This window comes from Brachyhypopomus gauderio, unplaced genomic scaffold (assembly GCF_052324685.1).
Source record: "Brachyhypopomus gauderio isolate BG-103 unplaced genomic scaffold, BGAUD_0.2 sc68, whole genome shotgun sequence".
Lineage (NCBI taxonomy): Eukaryota > Metazoa > Chordata > Actinopteri > Gymnotiformes > Hypopomidae > Brachyhypopomus > Brachyhypopomus gauderio.
In genome coordinates, this window is record NW_027506889.1 from 108,863 (window position 1) to 119,692 (window position 10,830).

Genomic DNA, 10,830 nt, shown 5'->3' on the forward strand with positions numbered 1-10,830 from the left:
AAACCAACCAAAACCAGGGCTAACTCTTGCAGGGCATATGTCTCTTTCAGTATAATCAAAGATGCTGGATTCACAGGTGCTGTGGTGCATAAAATGCTCAAACACAATGGACATGATGTTGGCATTCAAGAAGAAAGTGTAAAAAATCGGATTGATCCAGAGCTACAGGCTTTCATTGATATGTGGCTTGAACAAGGGCTATCAGTCTCGGAAACACTTCTGAAAAGTGTGGAATGGGCAGAACGGCATGGACATATGGACAAACACAATCGTCGATACTATGTTACACCAGATGATATAAGAACAATCAAAAAAAGCATCAATGCCCTAATTTTTCCTGACGTGAAAGACTGTGTCAGTGTTGACATTCTAGCCACATCAAAGCTAAAGGAAAACATTTGTTTTTACCAGCCTTTAAGTGATGAAAAACCCTTGATAATTGTAGTACAGACACCCTGGCAGAAACAGCTTCTAAAAGAACATCCACATCCCATGATGTTCATGGACGCCACCTACAAAAGCATGACTTCGTATGGCTATGCGTTTTATGCACTTCTTATCACTAATAGTATTGGAAGAGGTGTTCCATTTGCATACTTCATTATCAGTCAGGAATCAACAGCCACACTCTCTCTCTGCCTGGAAAAACGTTCTAGTCATAACCCTGGCTTTCTTCCCAGGTCAGTAAACTAATGCTTTTATTTTGGATTTTACAGTCTATATATATGACAGGAGATGTTTATTTACCCCCTTTGCTGCCCGCGTTGCATATTTTTCAAATCCTAAAGATTTTTTCAAATAATTTCTAATACAGTGTATCACAACAGTGAGTATACCCCTCACATTTCTGCAGATATTTAAGTATATTTTCATGGGACAACAGACAAAATTACACTTTGACACAATTAACAGTAGTGCAGCTTATATAACAGTGTAAATTTATTCTTCCCTCAAAATAACTCAATTTACAGCTATTAATGTCTAATACAGATACACTGTCTAATGTCTATTTAATGTCTAATACAGATACACTGAATATTTATTTCATTTCATTTCTTTGTAGGTCAGTGATGATTGACAAGGACCTGAAGGAGCTCAATGCCATAAGACAGATTTTTCCTTCAGCAAAGGTCCTCATTTGCTGGTTTCATGTACTGCAGGTAGATTTCAGACCAATTTTAGAAATTTATGTTACTGCAAATTACTGCTGGTGACATAAAGGGTAAAACAGTAAATATTTTTTGTAATATTTCATAATATTTTAAATCCATAAACATCACAACCATGATGTAAATCTTCTGATTTCTTTTAACATGTAGGCTGTGCATAGGTGGTTGATAAAAAGGGATGGAGGGAACCTGTCAGTGGAGAAGAGAAATATGGTGATTCAAGCAATGGTGACAATGAAGATGTGCTTATCAGTAAGACTCTTTGACACATATACATTTAATAGGGAAACTTTGGAAAAGAAGTCACCCGTATAATAGCCCAGATCTTAATATTTTGCTATTGTCACGCTACGGTCCCCAAACCCTTCCTTTGGGGCGTGTGTTAACGTTGTCTGCGTCTATTCGTCTGCGTATGTGTACCTCCGTGGGTGCGGGTGGTTATTTAATTAAAATTAAATAATTTTAAATGTGTCATATTTTTCATTAATATTAGTTGAAAAATGCAAACACCAGAAATGGGTTGACATAAAAACTCTAGTCTGTAAAACAAATTTATTTAAACATTTCAGAAACACACATCAAATACAAATATATTTTTCTTAAAAAACAGCAGTCTGCTGTTCCTGCTTTTGCAGTATTTGCTGTGTATACGTGTGCAACAACTTCCTGTGCATGTTAGTTATATACAGTGTATATATATATATATATATATATATATATATATATATATATATATATATACACACATGGTGGGGGAAGAGCATTCTTTCTCTTGATTACCTTTTCCTCAGCCTTTTAAGTGATGTCCTCCTCCCCAACTTTTACGACAAGAGGGGCCCCTGGTCGCCGTGGTGAAGTGGCCTTGCCTATCTCCACTACAACACTTTAGTCTCAATTATGTTAAGACAAACTTGCCTTAAGATTATCTACTCCTGTTTTCCCTGGCTTCAGTTTGTAAGATCTTGTAATGTTGTAAACATGCTCATTTAAAGTTTTTGTTTTTCAGGAAGAGGAGTTTAATAACACTTCTGCCACAAAGTGCAAAGAGCTGGATTCCAACCTTGGTAGTGCACATGTATCTACCTACTTGAAGACTCAGTGGATTTCTTGTGGGGAGCTGTGGTCCAGTTTTGGTAGATTATTCAATCACGAAAACAGCGAGACAAACAACAAGGCAGAGAGGTAGGATTATACCTGTTTCTTGTAAGAAGGAACATTCCTTCTCATCACTGAAGCACATTCACAATTCCATAGGCAAATGAATGTCTTTTATAAAATCAACATGCACACCCATACTAAAACACGAAATGACAAAGATAACTATTTTTAGGAAGTGTATTGCCTGAGATTCATATTTTACATTACCATGATGTGCCAACCCAGTCTGGGCACTTTTAAAAAACTTACTCCAAAATCTAGATTCTCTATCTGAAACATGCTGGTATTAAAAAACTAAATTTCATTGGTCATAGATTACTTAAAACGTAACTAATAATAATATTTCAAATGTATTTACTGTTCTGATGCTGTTGATTTACTGTGGTAATGTGGTTATTTCTTCCTTTCATAGATTCTTTCTCACAATGAAATATCAGTTCCTGAAGGGGAACGCTAACAGGCGGATAGATCAGCTCCTTTGCTTGCTGTGTGGCAATGTTCAGAAATATTACTGGTATGTAAGATTATTGTAGCATTTACTATTGTCTTAAAAAACAAAGTGTCCATATTGTATTAGATGTTTCCTGCTACACTGAATGGAAATGGAAATCAATTTGACTGATTGCTTCTGATTTTTTGTTTTTTCTTAAGTTACATGGATGACCTAGCAGACATTGGACGAATCAAGGGAGTCAATACCGATGACTTCTCTAATGCGGTCCAGTCTATGATTGAGAAGGGACTAGACTCAAAAGTTAACATAACTGAAACTGGAACCTGTTTTGTTCCACCTGATACGAGTGCACAGTCTCACAGTGTTGATTTGGTGATGGTCAAGTGTGACTGCAGAAGATCCAAAAGTGGTTCTATGTGCAAACATATTGTTTTCTCAAGAGTAGTGGCACAGCAGCAAGGAATAGATATTCAAGACCTCAGGACTGCTGTTGCTAGAAAAATCATTGATAATCATTCATACATCTTAGATGATAATAACCTAACAGTCTTTCATAGCGATGGGAGTGTAGGAATTCTCAATCACAAAAGTCCACAATTTTGTACATGTGTAGCTAATAGTCACAGTGAGAAATGTGTCTGTATTTTAGTTCACAACATCCTCTACCTGCCACCGACACCTTGCAAGTTGATCTTAAATGATGCAGATTGGCAGAAAAAAAACAAGCCAAATACAAAAGCTGAACTGCAGGCCATGTTGATGGACCTAATTGAATGGAGCCAATCAGACAAGTATACTGAGAACAGGGAGCTGTACAAGATGGTGGAGAGGTCACACAAACTAGTTTTTTCAAACTTCAGCATTCAGTCAAGGAAAAGAAAAACAACTGCACTACATGCCTATCGGCAACAAGTAAAAAAGGCAAGATGTACAGTCAGTATGAATTACGTTTGTAGACAGAAAAGCAGAGCGAAACAAAGGAAAAATAAAAATTAGAGCTGCAACACATTTGAAAGAATTTAAGTCCATAGTGGAACATAGTGATAGTGAACATAGTGTATTTAAATTTTCTGTACATGACAGCTGTACAGTGTGGCAGTCAATTTAACCCTTCGGTTTTGTTGACCTCACGTTTTTTACTTTAGTGTTCCCGGTCTTCAGAGACCGGTCTGTTTTAACACACAAAAAAAAATTTCACCACCTTGCAAACATAGGCATAACGTGTGTGTGTCTGTAGGTGTGTGTGTAGGTGTGTCTGTGTGTGTGTAGGTGTGTGTGTGTGTGTGTGTGCGTGTCTGTGTGTGTTTAGGTGTGTGTGTCTGTGTGTGTGTGTGTGTGTGTGTGTGTGTGTGTGTGTGTGTGTTTAGGTGTGTGTGTGTAGGTGTGTGAGTGAGTGAGAGTGTGTGTGTGTCTGTGTGTGTGTGTGTGCACGCGTGCATGTGAATTCATGCACATGAGTGGCATGTCACACTCAGATCAGAGTGTGCCTTGCAAACATAGGCATAACATGTGTGTGTGTCTGTGTCTGTAGGTGTGTGTGTAGGTGTGTCTGTGTGTGTAGGTGTGTGTGTGTGTGAGTGAGTGAGTGAGTGTGTGTGTGTCTGTGTGTGTTTAGGTGTGTGTGTGTCTGTGTGTGTTTAGGTGTGTGTGTAGGTGTGTGAGTGAGTGTGTGAGTGAGTGAGTGTGTGTGTGTGTGTGAATTCATCACACTCAGATCAGAGTGTGCCTTGCAAACATAGGCATAACATGTGTGTGTGTCTGTGTGTGTAGGTGTGTGTGTGTCTGTGTGTGTAGGTGTGTGTGTGTGTGAATTCATCACACTCAGATCAGAGTGTGCCTTGCAAACATAGGCATAACATGTGTGTGTGTCTGTGTGTGTAGGTGTGTGTGTGTCTGTGTGTGTAGGTGTGTGTGTGTGTGAATTCATCACACTCAGATCAGTGTGCCTTGCAAACATAGGCATAACATGTGTGTGTGTCTGTAGGTGTGTGTGTATGTGTGTCTGTGTGTGTGTGTGAATTCATGCACATGAGTGGCATGTCACACTCAGATCAGAGGGGCCTTGCAAACATAGGCATAACGTGTGTGTGTGTCTGTCTGTGTGTGTAGGTGTGTGTGTATATGTGTGTGTCTGTGTGTGTGTAGGTGTGTGTGAGTGAGTGAGTGAGCGAGTGAGTGTCTGTGTGTATAGGTGTGTGTGTGTCTGTGTGTGTTTAGGTGTGTGTGTGTAGGTGTGTGTGTGTGTTTAGGTGTCTGTATAGGTGTGTGTGTGTGAGAGAGCGAGTGTGTGTGTGTGTGTGTAGGTGTGTGTCTGTGGGGGTGTGTGTAGGTGTGTGTGTAGGTGTGTGTAGGTGTGTGTGTGTGAGTGTGTATGGGGATGTTTTCTGTCTCATAGATGAATATATTCTGAATACCCATTCACTTCCTGTGACGGTCACGCTTGACCGGCAACAACACAGATGTAAAACATTGGTTTAAAACACTCAAAATTCAATGAAAAAGATGATCATCACTTTTATATGTTCCAGTGCATAGTGTGGAGGATGGCATAAGGCCTTGTAGCAATCAGATGTAAAACACAATATTTATGAGTGGTTTAAGTTGTAAATCGGTCAGATTTGACCTGAACACGACAGGAGGGTAAAGACTAAATACAAATAAAATGGGAAGAAAACCTTGCTCCTCTTGAGTCTTTATTTAAACACTTCTTTCCACTTTAACATACATGTTTTTTCCATGTTCCTATCAACAATGTACTCACAAATTATGTAAATATGCAAGGACATAAAGTAATAAACTATTTTTGCAAATACAAAATAAAGAGGTAAAAAAAAAAACCTACTCATCTGTGTAATCAATTGATTTCAGTGCTCTCATTTTTTCTTTAAGACATGCATCAATTAATGCAAAAGTGCCTTTTATAACAGCAGGGCCAAGACCATGAGTTGACAGATCAAATGTTTCCCAATTGGCCTCTAAAGCATTCTTTACAGCATCCAACGTCTTCCTGCAATTGAAATGAAAAACAGTGTTTAACTTTAATTAATATTTAAACTGATCATTGATTCTTTCAGTTAATGCCACACATAGTATTTCTTTATTACCTACAGTCCTCTGTTTTGGCCATGGCAGCATGGACATTGCCACTTTCCATCAAGGCTTGACCCACTTTTTTCTGTGGGATGAATTTTGTTGCCAGGTACATTATGTCACCAGCTAGGTCACTGCATTCATCTAAAATGTAATAATTGCACTTAACACAAATATTTAAAATACATAACAGGTAAATAAACCATGTTGGGATGTGTAGACTGTAAACTGTGTGTAAAATGTGTAAACTGCTGGCTAAGCTAATGTTAAAGATACAAAGTAATTTACATACACTCAAGGTAATTATTTACATACACGTATAGAAACAAAAGTAGAATTATATAAACATCAGATACCTCATCAGATACTTCATTGTTGCTCTCTATAAGGGATTGAAAACTTCCCACATAAAGTGGATAGGGCCCAACACTTCCAATTTTGGTCTCCCTTCCTCCAGACATCACAGTTTGTAAGACTGCATCGGTAAAGGTTTAATGTTAAAACATTTTGCAAAGATTGTTGTATAAAATTTACAAGCCTATACATTTCTCTCATATGCCAAATAGCTCTCTTAAAATGCTACCACACTGGAAGACATCCCTTGTATTGTTTATACCTAATTAACATGGTATGTTATTAAAAGGCACATGCACTTCATGCTGCAAGTTCATGCTTACCATTCATTTTTCCCTGCAGACAGTTGACGATTCCTTGAAAATATAAAGAAATAAAAAGACGGATTAGTATTAAAAAAAACAGTTTTCAATATAATTCTAAATCACATTGACTAAAGATCATTTTAATCAACCTCCATAAACAAATTATGACACAAACAATATAGTATCTGTGAAAACAAATATCTGTTAACACAATAGTTGGTCTCAGCTTAGCCACTATAAGCACCTCTGCCTTAAGAGCAGCACTACACTATACGGTACATTTCTCCTGCCTTAAGAGCAGCACTACACTATACGGTACATTTCTCCTGCCTTAAGAGCAGCACTACACTATACGGTACATTTCTCCTGCCTTAAGAGCAGCACTACACTATACGGAAAATTTATCTCGCCTTAAGAGCAGCACTACACTATACAGTACATTTCTCCTGCCTCAAGAGCAGCACTACACTATACTGTACATTTCTCCTGCCTTAAGAGCAACACTACACTATATGGTACATTTCTCGTGCCTTAAGAGCAGCGCTACACTATACGGTACATTTCTCCTGCCTTAAGAGCAGCGCTACACTATACGGTACATTTCTCCTGCCTTAAGAGCAGCACTACACTATACGGTACATTTCTCCTGCCTTAAGAGCAGCACTACACTATACGGTACATTTCTCCTGCCTTAAGAGCAACACTACACTATATGGTACATTTCTCGTGCCTTAAGAGCAGCGCTACACTATACGGTACATTTCTCCTGCCTTAAGAGCAGCACTACACTATACGGTACATTTCTCCTGCCTTAAGAGCAGCACTACACTATACGGAAAATTTCTCTCGCCTTAAGAGCAGCACTACACTATACGGTACATTTCTCCTGCCTTAAGAGCAGCACTACACTATACGGAAAATTTCTCTCGCCTTAAGAGCAGCACTACACTATACGGTACATTTCTCCCGCTTTAAGAGCAGCACTACACTATACGGTACATTTCTCCCGCTTTAAGAGCAGCACTACACTATACTGTACATTTCTCCTGCCTTAAGAGCAGCACTACACTATACGGTACATTTCTCCTGCCTTAAGAGCAGCACTACACTATACGGAACATTTCTCCTGCCTCAAGAGCAGCACTACACTATACGGTACATTTATCCTGCCTTAAGAGCAGCACTACACTATACGGTACATTTCTCCTGCCTCAAGAGCAGCACTACACTATACGGTACATTTCTCCTGCCTCAAGAGCAACACTACACTATACGGTACATTTCTCCCGCTTTAAGAGCAGCACTACACTATACGGAACATTTCTCCCGCCTTAAGAGCAGCACTACACTATACGGTACATTTCTCCCGCCTTAAGAGCAGCACTACACTATACGGTACATTTCTCCCGCCTTAAGAGCAGCACTACACTATACGGTACATTTCTCCTGCCTTAAGAGCAGCACTACACTATACGGTACATTTCTCCTGCCTTAAGAGCAGCACTACACTATACGGTACATTTCTCCTGCCTTAAGAGCAGCACTACACTATACGGAAAATTTCTCTCGCCTTAAGAGCAGCACTACACTATACAGTACATTTCTCCTGCCTCAAGAGCAGCACTACACTATACTGTACATTTCTCCTGCCTTAAGAGCAACACTACACTATATGGTACATTTCTCGTGCCTTAAGAGCAGCGCTACACTATACGGTACATTTCTCCTGCCTTAAGAGCAGCGCTACACTATACGGTACATTTCTCCTGCCTTAAGAGCAGCACTACACTATACGGTACATTTCTCCTGCCTTAAGAGCAGCACTACACTATACAGTACATTTCTCCTGCCTTAAGAGCAACACTACACTATACGGAAAATTTCTCTCGCCTTAAGAGCAGCACTACACTATACGGTACATTTCTCCTGCCTTAAGAGCAGCACTACACTATACGGAAAATTTCTCTCGCCTTAAGAGCAGCACTACACTATACGGTACATTTCTCCCGCTTTAAGAGCAGCACTACACTATACGGTACATTTCTCCCGCTTTAAGAGCAGCACTACACTATACGGAAAATTTCTCTTGCCTTAAGAGCAGCACTATACGGTACATTTCTCCTGCCTTAAGAGCAGCACTACACTATACGGAAAATTTCTCTCGCCTTAAGAGCAGCACTACACTATACGGTACATTTCTCCCGCTTTAAGAGCAGCACTACACTATACGGTACATTTCTCCCGCTTTAAGAGCAGCACTACACTATACTGTACATTTCTCCTGCCTTAAGAGCAGCACTACACTATACGGTACATTTCTCCTGACTTAAGAGCAGCACTACACTATACGGAACATTTCTCCTGCCTCAAGAGCAGCACTACACTATACGGTACATCTCTCCTGCCTCAAGAGCAGCACTACACTATACGGTACATTTCTCCTGCCTCAAGAGCAGCACTACACTATACGGTACATTTCTCCCGCTTTAAGAGCAGCACTACACTATACTGTACATTTCTCCTGCCTTAAGAGCAGCACTACACTATACGGTACATTTCTCCTGCCTTAAGAGCAGCACTACACTATACGGAACATTTCTCCTGCCTCAAGAGCAGCACTACACTATACGGTACATTTCTCCTGCCTCAAGAGCAGCACTACACTATACGGTACATTTCTCCTGCCTCAAGAGCAGCACTACACTATACGGTACATTTCTCCTGCCTCAAGAGCAGCACTACACTATACAGTACATTTCTCCTGCCTTAAGAGCAGCACTACACTATACGGAACATTTCTCCTGCCTTAAGAGCAGCACTACACTACACGCTACATTTATCTGGCTCGTTTAGCAAAAAAAAAAACCCGTTGCTAACGCATATTTAAAATAGCTAGAAAAGCTATTGGCGAGTCAACACTGGGATTTTTCACTGTCAATGACAAATAGGAAATCTAGCTAGGAAGCTAGCCAAGCACTAAAATGCAAGTGTTACATGCTAATTCCCTAACTACATCTACTATATCAAGCTAGCTAACTATGTTTTTATTAGTCTGTAAATAATGTTGGCGTTCAGACGTAATTGAAATTGCTAGCTATCTAGCTAACATTAGTGAAACTACTGTTAATCGAGGTTAAAAATTAGCTAGCTAGTGTTTACCTCGTTAGCCTTATAAGGTTACCTTACTTGATTCAACCTAACTCATCGATATAAGCCCAAATAAGCAATTAAAACAAATCGAAATGAAAAATTCTTACCTTTTGGTAAATTTCTCAGGCGCAACAGTTCTTTGTTTTTTTTTTTTGGTCCCGTCGGTTTTCGATTTTTGGGGGCGCGCCCGCCTTTTTCGCTCCCGCCTCCTCTACAATGTGATTGGTTATCTCTCCGAACCAATCATTTTTCGTTCTGCCCTCAGAACACTTTTGAGTAACTAAAACTCCCATCTGCGATTTTCACAAGGCAAACCAGACACTGACTAGCCAATTTTATGTGTTTCATACGCATTGTATGCTTACTTCATCGCACTAAAGAATAAACTACAATAATGTGCTCGTTGTAGGCATACGTGTTGTGCGATTTTCACAAGGCAAACCAGACACTGACTAGCCCATTTTATGTGTTTCAAACACATTTCATGCTTACTTCTTTGCACTAAAGAATAAACGTTGTATTTGTAGTAGGCATACGTGTTGTGTGATTTTCACAAGGCAAACCAGACAATGACTAGCCCATTTTATGTGTTTCATACGTCTTTTACGCTTCCTTTGAAGCGCCGACCCCGCGCTGAACATTCTAACTGAAATAAATCTTTGCGCTAAAGAATAAACGTTGTACTTGTAGTAGGCGTATGTGCTAGAAGTTATTTGTTTTATACTATCCAAGTGTTATCTAAAATTAAGTAAAAATCGAAATCAATCAGTACAAATTATATATATTCTATCCGTATCTAGATATTTAGACAGAATCAAACATTGTATGCATGTTATTTCTGCAATTCGTCCGTTACGAAACAGCACTAATTTACAGGTAGAGAATATATATAATTTGCACTGCTACATAGACAGGAAATGCCACAAAATAATCTCTGAAATATCATAAAAATTATATATATTCTATCTGTATATAGATATTTAGAGAAAGTCAAATATAGGCATTGTAGCCTACATGTTATTTATGTTGTTCTGCTTTTATGAAACAGCACTACTTATATAAAAATTCTAGCCATATCAATTTTGTTTTTCCACCAAATTCCAGATAATTACAGAACAATTAAAATAAATTTTAACCCAGAGACTGACTG

General features: G+C 39.1%; 1 protein-coding gene and 1 long non-coding RNA gene across 2 annotated transcripts; one reads left to right on the top strand and one right to left on the bottom strand.

Moving 5' to 3' along the window:
- Positions 1-663: 663 nt before the first annotated feature.
- Positions 664-4,335, top strand: LOC143490946 (uncharacterized). The gene is made up of 7 exons (XM_076989531.1): positions 664-680; positions 1,064-1,160; positions 1,320-1,421; positions 2,176-2,351; positions 2,740-2,841; positions 2,979-4,068; positions 4,313-4,335. Exons 2-6 carry the CDS (start codon positions 1,071-1,073, stop codon positions 3,775-3,777), a joined length of 1,269 nt encoding a protein of 422 aa, XP_076845646.1. The 5' UTR covers positions 664-680; positions 1,064-1,070; the 3' UTR covers positions 3,778-4,068; positions 4,313-4,335.
- Positions 4,336-5,631: 1,296 nt separating this feature from the next.
- On the bottom strand, positions 5,632-9,858 carry LOC143490970 (uncharacterized). The gene is made up of 5 exons (XR_013125058.1): positions 9,788-9,858; positions 6,549-6,581; positions 6,228-6,346; positions 5,886-6,015; positions 5,632-5,788 (listed from the first exon to the last, which is right to left on the bottom strand). It is a non-coding gene; the product is annotated as an uncharacterized LOC143490970 (long non-coding RNA).
- Positions 9,859-10,830: the final 972 nt, after the last annotated feature.